The sequence below is a fragment of the Pongo abelii genome, chromosome 3, assembly GCF_028885655.2.
Source record: "Pongo abelii isolate AG06213 chromosome 3, NHGRI_mPonAbe1-v2.0_pri, whole genome shotgun sequence".
Lineage (NCBI taxonomy): Eukaryota > Metazoa > Chordata > Mammalia > Primates > Hominidae > Pongo > Pongo abelii.
The window spans coordinates 92,152,824-92,168,348 of record NC_071988.2 but is presented as its reverse complement, the minus strand read 5'-3'; the positions used below and the strand labels follow the sequence as shown (position 1 = coordinate 92,168,348).

Sequence of the window (15,525 nt, the reverse complement as noted above, 5' to 3'; positions counted from 1 at the left end):
CTAGAAAGGGGGCTGAAGCCAGGGAGCCAAGTGGTCTTGCTCAGCAGATCCCACCCCCACGGAGCCCAGCAAGCTAAGATCCACTGGCTTGAAATTCTCACTGCCAGCACAGCAGTCTGAAGTCAACCTGAGACACTGGAGCTTGGTGGGGGGGAGGGGTGTCCGCCATTACTGAGACTTCAGTAGGCAGTTTTCCCCTCACAGTGTAAACAAAACCACCTGGAAGTTCAAGCTGGGCAGAGCCCACTACAGCTTGGCAAAGCTCTGAAGCCAGACTGCCTCTCTAGATTCCTCCTCTCTGGGCAGGGCATCTCTAAAAGAAAGGCAGCAGACCCAGTCAGGGACTTACAGATCAAATTCCCATCTCCCTGGGACAGAGCACCTGGAGGAAAGCGTGGCTGTGAGTGCAGCCTCAGCAGACTTAAACAATCCTGCCTGCTGGCTCTGAAGAGAGCAGTGGGACTCCTAGTGCAGCGCTCAAGCTCTGCTAAAGGACAGACAGCATCCTCAAGTGGGTCCATGACCCCCATGCCTCCTGACTAGGACACACCTCCCAGCAGGGGTCGGCAGACACTTCATATAAGAGAGCTCTGGCTAGCCTCTGGCAGGTGCCCCTCTGGGACAAAGCTTCCAGAGGAAGGAGCAGGCAGCAATCTTTGCTGTTCTGCAGCCTCCGCTGGTGATACCCAGGCAAACAGGATCTGGAGTGGACCTCCAGCAAACTCCAGCAGACTTGCAGCAGAGGGGCCTGACTGTTAGAAGGAAACTAACAAACAAAAAGCAATAGCATCAACATCAACAAAAAAGACGACCATGCAAAAACCCCATCTGAAGTTCACCAACATCAAAGACCAAAGGTAGATAAATCCACAAAGATGAAGAAAAGACAGTGCAAAAAAGCTAAAAATTCCAAAAACCAGAATGTCTTTTCTCCTCCAAAGGACCACAACTCCTCGCCAGCAAGAGAACAAAGCTGGATGGAAAATAAGTGTGACGAATTGACAGAAGTAGGTCTCAGAGGAGCGCCTCTGCCCGGCCGCCCATCATCTGGCAGGTGAGGAGCGCCTCTGCCCGGCCGCCCATCATCTGGGAAGTTAGGAGCGCCTCTGCCCGGCCGCCCTGTCTGGGCGGTGTACCCAATAGCTCCGAAGAGACAGCGACCATCGAGAACGGGCCGTGATGAAGATGGCGGTTTTGTTGAAAAGAAAAGGGGGAAATGTGGGGAAAAGAAAGAGAGATCAGATTGTTACTGTGTCTGTGCAGAAAGAAGTAGGCATAGGAGACTCCATTTTGTTCTGTACTAGGAGAAATTCTTCTGCCTTGGGATGCTGTTGATCTATGGCCTTGCCCCTAGCCCCATGCTCTCTGAAACATGTGCTGTGTCAACTCAGGGTTAAATGGATTAAGGGCGGTGCAAGATGTGCTTTGTTAAACAGATGCTTGAAGGCAGCATGCTCGTTAAGAGTCATCACCACTCCCTAATCTCAAGTACCCAGGGATACAAACACTGCCTAGGAAAACCAGAGACCTTTGTTCATGTGTTTATCTGCTGACCTTCTCTCCACTATTATCCTATGACCCTGCCATATCCCCCTCTCCAAGAAACACCCAAGAATGATCAATAAATACTTAATAAAAAAAAAAAAGAAGTAGGCCTCAGAAGGTGGGTTAATAACAAACTCCACTGAGCTAAAGGAGCATGTTCTAACCCAATGCAAGGAACTAAGAACCTTGATAAATGGTTACAGGAACTGCTAACTAGAATAACCAGTTTACAGAAGAACATAAATGACCTGATGGAGCTGAAAAACACAGCATGAGAACTTAGTGAAGCATACACAAGTATCAATAGCCGAATCGATTAAGTGGAAGAAAGGATATCAGAGATTGAAGAAAAACTTAATAAAAATAAAGCGTGAAGACAAGATTAGAGAAAACAGATGAAAAGGAACAAACAAAGCCTCCCAAGAAATATGGGAGTATGTGAAAAGACCAAACCTACGTTTGACTGGTGTACCTGAAACTGACAGGGAGAATGGAATCAAGTTGGAAAACACACTTCAGGATTATTATCCAGGAGAACTTCCCCAACCTAGCAAGACAGGCCAACATTCAAATTCAGGAAATACAGAAAACATCACAAAGATGCCCTTGAGAAGAGCAACCCCAAGACACACAATCGTCAGATTCACCAAGGTTAAAATGAGGGAAAAAATGTTAAGGGCAGCCAGAGAGAAAGGTCGGGTTACCCACAAAGGGAAGCCCATCAGACTAACAGTGGATCTCTCAGCAGAAACCCTACAAGCCAGAAGAGAGGGGGGACTAACATTCAACATTCTTAAAGAAAAGAATTTTCAACCCAGAATTTCATAACCAGTCAAACTAAGCTTCGTAAGTGAAGGAGAAATAAAATCCTTTACAAGAGCTCCTGAAAGAAGCATTAAATATGGAAAGGAAAAACCGGTACCAGCCACTGCAAAAACATACCAAAATGTAAAGACCATCAACACTATGAAGAAACTGCATCAACTAACAGGCAAAATAACCAGCTAGCATCATAACAGGATCAAATTCACACATAACAATATTAACCTTAAATGTAAATGGGCTAAATGCCCCAGGTGAAAGACACAGATTGGCAAATTAGATAGAGTTAAGACCCATCAGTGTGCGGTATTCAGGAGTCGCATCTCACATGCAAGGACACACAAAGGCTCAAAATAAAGGGATGGAGGAAGATTTACCAAGCAAATGGAAAGCAAAAAAAAGGCAGGGGTTGCAATCCTAGTCTCAGATACAACAGACTTTAAATCAATAAGCATGAAAAAAAGACAAAGGGCATTACATAATGGTAAAGGGATCAATGCAACAAGAGCTAACTATCCTAAATAGATACGCATCCAATACAGGAGCACCCAGATTCAAAATGCAAGTTCTTAGAAACCCACAAAGAGACTTAGACTCCCACATAATAACAGTGGGAGACTTTAACACCCCACCGTCAATATTAGATCAACAAGACAGAAAATTAACAAGGATATTCAGGACTTGAACTCAGCTCTGGACCAAGCGGACCTAAAAGACATCTACAGAACTCTCCACCCCAAATCAACAGAATATACATTATTCTCAGTACCACAATGCACTTACTCTAAAATTGACCACATAATTGGAAGTAAAATATTCCTCAGCAAATGCAAAAGAATGGAAATCATAACAGTCTGTCAGACCACAGTGCAATCAAATTAGAACTCAGGATTAAGAAACTCACTCAAAACTGCACAACTACATGGAAACTGAACAACTCCTGAATGACTACCGGGTAAATAACGAAATTAGGAAAGAAATAAATAAGTTTGCAACCAATGAGAACAAAGACATAACGTACCGCAATCTCTGGGACACAGCTAAAGTAGTGTTTAGAGGGAAATTTATAGCACTAAGTGCCCACATGAGAAAGCAGGAAAGATCTAAAATCGACACCCTAACATCACAATTAAAAGAACTAGAGAAGCAAGAGCAAACAAATTAAAAAGCTGGCAGAACACAAGAAATAACTAAGATCAGAGCAGAACTGAAGGAGATAGAAACACGAAAAACTCTTCAAAAAATCAATGAATCCAGAAGCTGGTTTTTCGAAAAGATTAACAAAATAGACCACTAGCCAGACTAATAAAGAAGAAAAGCAGGAAGAATCAAATAGACACAATAAAGCATCACCACTGATCCCACAGAAATACAAACTACCATCAGAGAACACTATAAACACCTCCACGCAAATTAACTAGAAAATCTAGAAGAAATGGATAAACTCCTGGACACATATGCCCTCCCAAGATTGAACCAGGAAGAACTCTGGTTTAATGAATAGACCAATAAAAAGTTCTGAAATTGAGGCAGTAACATCCTACCAACCAAAAAGAAAGCCCAGGACCAAACGGATTCACAGCCGAATTCTACCACAGGTACAAAGAGGAACTGGTACTATTCCTTCTGAAACTTCCAAACAATAGAAAAAGAGGGACTCCTCCCTAACACATTTTTTGAGGCCAGCATCATCCTAATACAAAAACCTGGCAGAGACACAACAAAAAAAGAAAATGTCAGGCCAATATCCCTCATGAACATCAATGTGAAAATCCTCAATAAAATACTGGCAAACCGAATCCAGTACACATTAAAAAGCTTATCCACCACAATCAAGTTGGCTTTATCCCTGGGATGCAGGGCTGGTTCAACATATGCAAATCAGTAAAACGTAATCTATCACATAAACAGAACCAACGACAAAAACCGCATGATTATTTCAATAGATGCAGAAAAGGCCTTTGATAAAATTCAACATCCCTTCATGCTAAAAACTCTCAATAAACTAGGTATTGATGAAATGTATCTCAAAATAAGAGCTATTTATGACAAACCCACAGCCGATACCATTCCCTTTGAAAATCGGCACAAGATAAGGATGCCCTCTCTCACCTCTCCTATTCAACATAGTATTGGAAGGTCTGGCCAGGGCAATCAGGCAAGAGAAAGAAATAAAGGGGATTCAAATAGGAAGAGGGGAAGTCAAATTCTCTCTGTTTGCAGATGACGACTGTATATTTAGAAAACCCCATCGTCTCAGCCCATAACCCCTTATGGTGACAAGCAACTTCAGTAAAGTCTCAGGATACAAAATCAATGGGCAAAAATCACAAGCATTCCTATACACCATTAATAGACAAACAGAGAACCAAATCATGAGTGAACTCCCATTCACAATTGCTACAAAGAGAATAAAATACCTAGGAATACAACTTACAACGGATGTGAAGGACCTCTTCAAGGAGAACTACAAACCACTGCTCAAGGAAAGAAGAGAGGACACAAACAAATGGTAAAACATTCCATGCTCATAGATAGGAAAAATCAATGTTGTGAAAATGGCCATACTGCCCAAAGCAATTTATAGATTTAATGCTATTCCCATCAAGCTACCATTGACTGTCTTCACAGAATTAGAAAAAAACTACCTTAAATTTCATATGGAACCAAAAAAGAGCCCGTATAGCCAAGACAATCCTAAGCAAAAAGAACAAGGCTTGAGGCCTCACGCTACCTGACTTCAAACTGTACTACAAGGCTACAGTAACCAAAACAGCATGGTGCTGTACCAAAACAGAGATATAGACCAATGGAACAGAACAGAGCCCTCAGAAATAATACCACACATCTACAACCATCTGATCTTTGACAAACCTGACAAAAACAAGAAATGGGGAAAGGATTCCCTATTTAATAAATGGTGCTGCGAAAACTGGCTAGCCATATGCAGAAAACTGAAACTGGACCCCTTCCTTACACCTTATACAAAAATTAACTCAAGATGGATTAAAGATTTAAACATAAGACCTAAAATCATAAAAACTCTGAAAACATAGGCCATACCATTCAGGACATAGGCATGGGCAAAGACTTCATGACTAAAACACCAAAAGCAGTGTTAACAAAAGCCAAAACTGACAAATGGGATCTAATTAAACTAAGGAGCTTCTGCACAGTAAAAGAAACTATCATCCAAGTAAACAGGCAACCTACAAAATGGGAGAAAATTTTTGCAATCTACCCATCAGACAAAGGGCTAATATCCAGAATCTACAAGGAACTTAAACAAATTTACAAGAAAAAAAAAACAAACAACCCCATCAGAAAGTGGGCAATGATATGAACTGACACTTTTCAAAAGAAAACATTTATGCAGCCAACAAACATATGAAAAAAAGCTCATCATCACTGGTCATTAGAGAAATGCAAACCAAAACCACAATGAGATACCATCTCACACCAGTTAGAATGGTGATCATTAAAAAGTCAGGAAACAACAGATGCTGGAGAGGATGTGGAGAAATAGGAATGCTTTCACACTGTTAGTGGGAGTGTAAATTAGTTTAATCACTGTGGAAGACAGTGTGGCGATTCCTCAAGGATCTAGAACCAGAAATACCATTTGACCCAGCAATCCCATTGCTGGGTATATACCCAAAGGATTATAAATTATTCTACCATAAAGACACATGCACACGTATGTTTACTGCAGCACTATTCACAATAGCAAAGACTCGGAACCAACCCAAATGCCCATCAATGATAGACTGGATAAACAAAATGTGGCACATATACACCAAGGAATACTATGCAGCCATAATAAAAGAATGAGTTAATAACCTTTGCAGGGACATGGAAGAAGCTGGAAACCATCAATCTCAGCAAGCTAACACGGGAACAGGAAACCAAACACCGCATGTTCTAACTTGTAAGTGGGAGTTGAACAATGAGAACACATGGGCACAGGGAGGGGAACATCACACACCAGGGCCTGTCGGTGGGGTGGGAAGCAAGGGGAGAGTTAGCATTAGGAGAAATACCTAATGTAGATGACGGGTTGACAGGTGCAGCAAACCACCATGGCACGTGTATATCTATGTAACAAACCTGCACGTTCTGCACATGTATCCCAGAACTTAAAGGATAACAAAAAAAAAAAAAGAAATTTTTATGAAAAAGAAAACTTTTATACTTTACTTAAAGTGCATAAATCTTGAATGCACAGCTTGATAAATTTTACTTTCCTTTTTTTTTTTGTTGAGACAGTGTCTCATTCTGTCACCCAGGCTGGAGCACAGTGGCGCCATCTCAGCTCACTGCAACCTCCGCCGCCTGGGTTCAAGAAATTCTCCTACCTCGGCTTTACAAGTAGGTGGAATTCAGGTGCCCACCACCACGTTCAGCTAAGTTTTGTATTTTTAGTAGAGACAGCATTTCACCATGTTAACCAGGCTGGTCTTGAACTCCTCGCCTCAAGTGATCCACTCGCCTCAGCCTCCCAAAGTGCTGGGATTACAAGCGTGAGCCACCAACCCCGGCCTCAATGCATGTTTATATATATAGTCACCTCTCAGTAACCTCAAGAATTGATTCCAGGTTCCACACAGATACCAACATCCACATATGCTCAAGTCCTTTATGTAAAATGGTGTAGTATCTGCATATACCCTATGTACATCCTTCCAAATAGTATATATCATCTCTAGATTACTTATAATACTTAATACAATGTAAATGCTATATGAACAGTAATCCTGTATTATTTGTATTTTTTTGGTATTATTTCTTTCTGAATATTTTCTATTCATGATTGGTTGAATCCATATCAATCCGAAACCCATTGATATGGAGAGCCAACTGTATATATATCCATGTAACCACCACCTAGATGAAGATATATACCTAAAGTGAGATTTGAAAGTTTTATTGAAAAAGAAAAAGAGATTAAGTACTACTGCTCCTCTAAACCAAGAGGCTTTTACCTACTTAAATTTTGTTTTCATACCTCAAATTTATTTTGAGTACTTTGAACATTGCACCATTTGGCAACAGGTTCAGGAACCACTTCCCAATCTTCACACAATTGTTTAAGGATATTCACAAATGTTGACTTCCCTGCAGCTGTTGTGAGGAAAGATAAAATTGAGGAAGAAAAGTTGTCAGGAAAAAAAGATGTCAAGTAGTCATTAGCTTTTGCAAGATTTACAATAGCAAGCTATACAAAAAACCCAAAACATTCAACTTTCTGAACTTTCTCTTCATATTTCTTTAAAAAAAAATTAAAAGGCTCCCTGCCCAATTTCATTAAGCACATTTGTTTTTTATTATGTTTAGTTTAACAATATATTATATTTAATAGTAGGGACAGTCTTGACCTAGAAGTAATACTCCTAATGGCCACCACACCCTTTATATCTGAAGTCACCAAATGTGGTTGTATTAGACATCTCTGGTTAGCACAATGTTCTCTCTTTCCCTGTGTGTGCGTGCACACACACACAGATGAACATATAAATAACTTCAATATACTTACAAGCAAAGCTTCCTCTTCTTTATAAATTAGATCCATGGGGAGTAGAAAGAACTTACCTTTGACTTGCAGAACTATATTTAAATCTAGGACATTAGACAGGGCAATAAAAAAGAAGAAAAACCTGGAAGAACTTTAAAGAATCACACACAGAGAAAAAAAAGGAGCGAGGCAGTAAAGAAGGTGACACAGGGAGACAGTTTAGAAGAAAAACACAAAGTAAACTGTATCCAGAGGAGAGGAGAAAAACTTTTAACAATAAACTGGATGACAGTGAGATTTAATCATGGGAAAAACACTGGCCACCAAAATTTAGTATGGAGAGTGTAAGCTTAGGGACTGTACAGCATTTAGAAGAATGTTAAGTGGAAGTGGAAGCATATAGAAAGAATACCCCACATTCACTGAGCTAGATGGAAGAGGGAAAGGAGAACATGATGTTCAGAAATAGCACCCAACAAATCAAAAAATTAGGCATCCACCAGAGTCTGAAAGCACTTAAGGCTACAGCATTCAACTTTCTTCTGACACTGCTTACAAGCAGAAAAATGCATATGGTCATACTTAAAAAGTCTAAGAGTAATAACAGTTACATTTAGTTCAAGCAGAGTAATAACAGCTAGAGTTCCCAATCAAACTAACACATCTAGTTCCTTAACTTACTGGGGGAAAGTGGGAGCTAGAAAATAAGCTAATTAATAAATTAATTTTCTATGAAGGCAAAGGAGAACAAGAACCAAAGACACTGATGTTAATACTTTAAAAACTCATGGAAACTAACAGAATTCCTAATGCCAAGTAGGCATTATAATGCTGAAAGTCATTCTGAAGAGACTACTAAGATGAGAAGCAGGTAAGTCCTCCATCAATCTAACATAAGGGAACATCTGAGTAACACAGAACATAAGAAGATGGGTTATATAAATACAAAACTAAAACGACCAAGTAAAGTTCAAATTCTAGGAAAAATAGAGGAATTGCAAAATAGTTTACGCACAGCATAACAATTTGTGCATTTATAGCTTATTTGGATCTGGCAAATAAGGTGAAGGGGACATGAACAAAAGTGCAAGACCGATAATGAACAGTAACTAACAAAGTCTCAGTGTCAGGGAGACGAAAAATGGCAAGGAACATGCTCCATCTAAACAACAATTGTTGTCATACAGAAACGCAGGCCCGGTGTTAACAGATCTTCAGATTTTTCAAAAGAAGCCAAGAATCTAATCGTTTATGGGAAATCTCAAAATGTTTTCGAGTTAGCAACAAATTTAATTTTTTTTTTCTTTAGACAAAGGGTCTCACTCTGTAGCCCAGGCTGTAGGGCAGTGGCACAACCACAGCTCACGGCAGCCTCAAACTATAGGTCTCAAGAGATCTCCATCTCAGCCTCCTGAGTAGCTAGGACTAAAGGTGCATGCTAACACAACTGGCTTTTTTTTTTTTTTTTTTTTTTTGAGACTCTCTCACCCACGCTGGGGTGCAGTGGTGCCATCTCGGCTCACTGCAACTTCTGCCTCCCACATTCAAGCGACCCTCCCACATCAGCATCAGCCGCCTGAGTAGTTGGAGCTACAGGCGTGATCCACTGTGCCTGGCCTAATTTTTTTATTTTTATTTTTCTTAGAGACTAGTTCTCACTATGTTGCCATGCTAGTCTCAAACTCCTGGCCTTAAGCAATCCTCCTGCCTCAGCCTCCCAAAGCACTGGGATTACAAGCTTGAGCCACTGGCCACTAAAATTTTTTTTCAACCTGTGCAGGCCAATATCGTGCAATTGCAGGCTATCAGTTTGCAACTCCTTTCAGTGTAGGTAAAGTGAAGAATTTTAAGTGAAGAATTTTAAGCAGGGGATAACACATGACATTTGCATACAAAAAGACCACTGCAGAAGTAGTTAAGAGAAACTGGAGATGGGATGATATATTAGGAAATTATTTCAGCTGTTGAGAAGATTAAAGATGCTTTGAGGCAAGATTTCTAAATACGATACTACCTAACTGGATTGGAGACAGGGAAAGGGAATGAATGTATTGTGGTATCGATCCGAGGGGTTATTCATTCAACTTTACTGTTTTGTTTTTGTGTTTTTAACAGAGTCTTGCTCTGTCACCCAGGCTAGAGTGCAGTAGTGTGATCATGGCTCACTGTGGCCTTGATCTTCGGGCTCAAGCAATCCTCCTGCCTCAGCCTCCTGAGTAGCTGGAGGCACACCAACACATGCAGCTAATTTTTTAATTTTTTTGTGGAGATGAGTTCTCACTATATTGCCCAGACTGGTCTGGAACCCCTGGACTCAAGCAATCCTCTTGCCTAAGCCTCCCAAAGTCCTGGGATTACAAGTATGAGCCGCCATGCCCCGCCTCAAATTTACTTTTCAGATGGCTTTGTTCAGCCACTTTCTCCTGTCTTTATATATGGTCTTCTTTATTCATTAAGCAGCTGTCAGGGATTCCATACTAGTAAACATGCACCCTCAAATGACTTACATTGCTAAGTATATTATATGGTTTTTCTACTGGTGCCTTAATTCTGGAGCAATGAAATAAGAAGTCCTCTTTGAGAATGCATTTTTTCTATTCATCTGAATGCTTAAAGCATCTGCTTGCCTTGCCTTTTTCAAGAAGGTACAGTGCTTTGAATGTGGTAAGAATTTTAAAAAGTTTGCTGTATGCATGAATGACCAGCACCCAACCTGGAGCTAAAAAAATTTTTTTAAAAATCTATCAAAACAGGAAGTTTCAGGGGTAGGTTTCCTGTGGTTGGAAATACAGAAGAATCGGACGTTGGTGTGTATCTTGCAAAGTGACAGGCATGGCCTAGTCTGCCCCCCATCTAAGTTAACAGAAACATTAGTGGTCTTTGAATCATAATCCAATGTTTACTTGGATGTGGAGTAAGGGGTGAGGAACTCCATGCTATTAAGATCATCAAAGACCTCTTTCCTCGTACTCGAATGTTTCGAGTTTAGTTAATAATATAGCTAAAACAATGCTTCGTTAATAATATAGCTAAAAAACTGTAAACAACCCAGAGGTCCACAACTAGAAAATGGATAAACGATGGTACATCCATGCAATGGAATACTACTCAGCAATAAAAAGAAACAAACTACAGACACAAGTAACATGAATGAATTTCAAAAGCATTATGCTAAATGAAAGACGCCACACACAAAAGGCGTATAGCCTATGATTCCATTTATATGGCATTCTGGAAAAGGCAACACTTGCAGGGACAGAAATCAAATCAGTGGGTGCCAGGGAATAGGAAGGGTGGAGGGGGCTGACTACAAAGGAGCAGGTAGGAACTTTCTGAGGTGATGAAAATGTTCTGTATCTCGATCATGGTGATAGTAAAAGGCATAATGTTTGTCAAACCTCATAGAAGAGTACACCTAAAAAGGGTGAATTTAATGTAAGTTACACCTCAAGAAATCTGATACCCTTCCCCCGCTTCCCTTTCCGAGTTCCCAACAAAGAGGGCGCAGAGGCTCAAAGCGCGCCTCACAGAGACCGCAGGCCTGGCGCCCAGTCTGACCCCGGGGACCGCAGTCACCCCGTGGCGCGGGAGGTAAGGGAAGGATGCTCTGGGTGGGAAAGGAAGCCGAGGCCGAGTCCACACCGCCAGGCTGGTGGGAAAGCCCTCACCGAGGAGCTGCAGAGAGATGCGGCGAAGGGAAGCTTCAGCCACTGCCGCGACACCCCAGGCTTGCGTCCCACATTTCCGGAGGCTCCTTACCGATGTTCCCCTCGATGGAGATTTTCTTGATGCGGGTCCCCTCAGAGCTGGCTGAGAGAGACGGGCAGCTTCTCTTGGGCGGGGTGGCCATTCCTTAGTCTTGCGGCGGCCCAGAGCGCGTCCGGCAGAGAGGGCTGGGAGGCGGCCACAGGTGCGCGCACTGGAGCTCGCGGCGCCGCCAAGCCAGATCCTGACCTGCTGGGTCAGCTAGTGAGCTCACCGGCCCGCCGGCGGGTGTCGGGGTTTGACTTTGGCGCGCGGAGGCAGCTGAGGACACTGGCGGGCCTGTGGCGCGGCCCCGCCCTCCTCAAGCCGCGATTCCTAGCTGCCCCTCGGCCCTCGCCCGCCTCCAGCGCGGGTTCCCGCGCGCGCGCTCCGCACGCCAGGTCACGTGGAGGCCAGGGCGGGGCCGCGCGTGTGGCGGAAGGCCTCTACCCCCCGCAGCCAGGCGCCCGGGCGGGGCGCGGGAAGAGGTTCCGGAGTCGGGTGGGGAGGAAGGGTGGACGCCAGAGGCCTGAGGGCGCTGGAGGGCAGAGGGCGTGCCAGACTTTGGAAATCCCGCCTTTCCAGTGGGCCTGTTGGAGATAAACAGACGCGTCTGGACAGAACTGGATAGACTTAAAGCTTTGAACTCATCAGGGGAGAAGGCACTGTGTGGTAGGAAAATCAAATGGATTTACCCTGGCTTCTCAGCCTAGAGGAAGACCATCAGGCGAAGTGCCGTCCTTGGGAATCGCATTGCCCATTTAGAGAGCCAGGCTGTTTTCTTCTATGTGCTTTTCATTAATTGACGAAGTCTAGTGCCAGAGATACCGTCGTTAGCCCATTTACCTACCAGTGGGAAAACTGGCACTGAGAGGCTGCTTGTTCCAAGTGTCAGTCAGTAAGTGAAACTGGGATGGGAATTTAGGTAGTCAGATGTCACCCACAGGAAGCCTTTCCAGATCTCCCATACCGCTTTCCATTTGATTGGATGCACGACCATGCTGTATAGAAGTTAGCACGTTGGGTAGGTAGGTTTCTGTTCAGCTGTTAACTCAGCCTGCCCAACACCTGGCACATAGGTAACGAAATGTACTGTATGTTGAATTTTTGAATGCCTACTTATGTGCCATGTACTCTGCTAGAAGACTCATCTAGATGGGACAAATGCAGTGTAGGATTTGTCCCAGCTAGATGAGTGCATTTTTAGTCAGGGTAAAGGCCTAATGAGGCAAGAGAATAGGGAATTAGGGTAACCAAGGGTTAAGGCATAAGCAAAAGAACAGCAGGTGCAGCCAGTTCTAGGCAAGACTACGCAGCATACAGGCCACACCTTCACTCCTGTGATTACAAGACAGAAGTTTCCACATCGCTTCTGATTGTCCTCGGCCATCTCCATTTCAGCCTCTGATTGGTCGCAGGCCAATCCTTCATAGGGTGTAACCAATTGGACGACTGTAAAGGGCACCTAGGGGTTTACCAAATTCTTTTAGCCTAGTAACCTTTAAGAACACTGCAATTGGGACTCTTGAAGCACTTGCTTCGCTTCAATAAATTTGTGTTTTTGTTACGTCGTTCTTTTGTTGCTTTGTCTTTCGTTGCTTCTTTTGTTGCTTTGTTTCTACGTTTGGTTCAATTCTTTGTTCAACACGCCAAAAACCCAGACAACTCAGTCAAGACTTCCCATCCAGTAACACTAATAAACCGGATATTACCCAGTCTGGACGTTATCTGGTCCAAATTGTCTACAGAAACCAAAGGCCTTGCTATTCTTTTTTACATTGCAACTATCATCAGACCTGAAATGCATCTAAATGTGTAGCCAGAAGGGGAAAATGGTGACTCCATCCTCAGAAATAAAGAGCAGAAATTAAAATGTGAATCCTTGGGGATCACAGTTTCCAGGATTAAACAGCAAGAATCATTCTATGTAAGTGCCCTATATTATTCTGTTATGCAATTATTTTGTATATATTACTTTTACTTATCCCCATAGTGATTAATAGCAAGATCCTAGGAATGGAAGAGGCCTGAATAGCTGTCATCAGGTATAGCAAGGAAGTTGGGAGAAAGGTGCTGGGGAAGCTACTAGGTATCACATTCCACAGCCAAGCTTGGGGGAAAACTCATGAAATGGTAAGAGTACTGGCAGCTACCAAGAGGAGGAAGGCAAGTCTCTTGAGACCTTCAACAGGAAAGCAGAGCTGGTCCTGGATGGATATCATAAAGAGGCTTGGGGTTAAGGAGTAGAAATCTCCAAGTGTGGTTTCCGCAAAAAAGACCCACACAAGAAGTCTCTTACAATGATGAAGAGTTTAAGCACTGAAAAATGAAAAATTTCAAACACCAGTTCTACCAGTTTCTGGCTGTGAAAACTTGAATTTATCTGAGCTTAAGAGTATACTTTGAAAAATACAAATGTGGGAGGCCGAGGCAGGTGAATCGCTTGAGCCCAGGAGTTTGAGACTAGCCTGGGCAACATGGCAAAACTGTCTCTACAAAAAATACAAAAATTAGCTGGGCGCCTGTAGTCCCAACTATTTGGGAGGCTGAGGTGGGAGAATTACCGAAGCCAGGGAGTCAAGGCTGCAGTGAGCCAAGATCATGCCACTGTACTCCAGTGAGACCGTGTCTCAAGTAACAACAACAAAGTAAATGCGGGAAGCAAAGAATCTAGCTTTTTTGGCATTAAGTCCAGCATAATTTCCCATTTTCCTACATGACCTGGGGGTAACACAAGGAGAGACCAGAGAAAAGCACTTTTCAAAACACCTTCTGGATTTTTGGTCCACAATCTCTTATCTAAAACCCTGGCAGCCAGATGTTTCAGAATTTAAAACTTTTAGAAAAGATTTTTAGAAAAGAAATTCGAAACTTTGGAACTGGCTGGACGCAGTGGCTCATGCCTATAATCCCAGCACTTTGGGAGGTACTCTGGAATGCTCGAGCTCAGGAATTCGAGACCAACCAGGGAAACATGGCAAAACTAATAGAAAAAATACAAAAATTAGCTGGTTGTGGTGGCACACACCTGTGGTCCCAGCTACTCAGGAGGCTGAGGTGGGAGGATGGTTTGGGCCTGCAAAGTTTTAGCTTTAGTAAGCTATGATCGCACCACTGCATGCCAGCCTGAGTGACACAGCAGCAAGACCCCGTCTCAAAAATAAAATTTGGAATCGAAACTTTAGAAAAGAAATACAGTGCATATACTGTATATTAATTATTAAGCAAGCACCCCCAATCCCCCTGCAGAGGTGTTAAATCAAATGCACTAATATTTTGCAGTGAAACAAAGAGTGTTAACATCAAGTGGGATAAAGACTATTAACGTCTGGTCAGAATAAGTTTGCACTGAATTCAAAAAAAAATACCTTTGGGGCCAAGCACAGTGGCTCACGCCTGTAATCCCAACACCGTGGGAGGCCGAGATAGACAGATTACCTGAGTTCAGGAGTTCGAGACCAGCCTGGCCAACATGGCGAAACTATGTCTCTACTAAAGATACAAAAACTAGCCGGGCGTGGTGGTGTGTGCCTGTGGTCCCAGCTACTCGGGAGGCTGAGGCTGGAGAATCACTTGCACCCGGGAGGCGGAAGTTGCATTAAGCCAAGATCATGCCACTGCACTCCAGCCTGGGTGAGAGTGAGACCCCGTCTCAAAAAAAACAAACAAAAAAACTTTGGTTTTCTGAGCTTTTCAGGTTTTGAAACTGCAGATAACAGACAGGATACACAGCACCCAGCCAGTCATGAGCGTGCTGCCACCTAATTCTTTCTTACCAGAAATTTTACTACTCCTTCAATTTGGGAATTCTTTTTCTCCTGTGGGAATTCTAGTGTAACTAAAGAATGAGACAGCGTTCTGACTGACAACATACAGGTTTATTAGGAAAACTAAATCAACTC

General features: G+C 42.8%; 1 protein-coding gene across 2 annotated transcripts in view; it reads right to left on the bottom strand.

Moving 5' to 3' along the window:
- Positions 1-12,193, bottom strand: part of DCK (deoxycytidine kinase) — a 37,938-nt gene extending 25,745 nt beyond the window's left edge. The window contains exons 1-2 of one of the 2 annotated variants that reach the window (XM_002814838.4): positions 11,639-12,193; positions 7,373-7,488 (exon numbers count right to left, since the gene is read on the bottom strand). In XM_002814838.4, the coding sequence (XP_002814884.1) occupies positions 7,373-7,488; positions 11,639-11,729 (207 nt within the window). In that variant the 5' untranslated portion in view covers positions 11,730-12,193. The remainder of the gene's footprint in view (positions 1-7,372; positions 7,489-11,638) is intronic. The other variant, XM_054554038.2, reaches the window with a different exon arrangement.
- Positions 12,194-15,525: the final 3,332 nt, after the last annotated feature.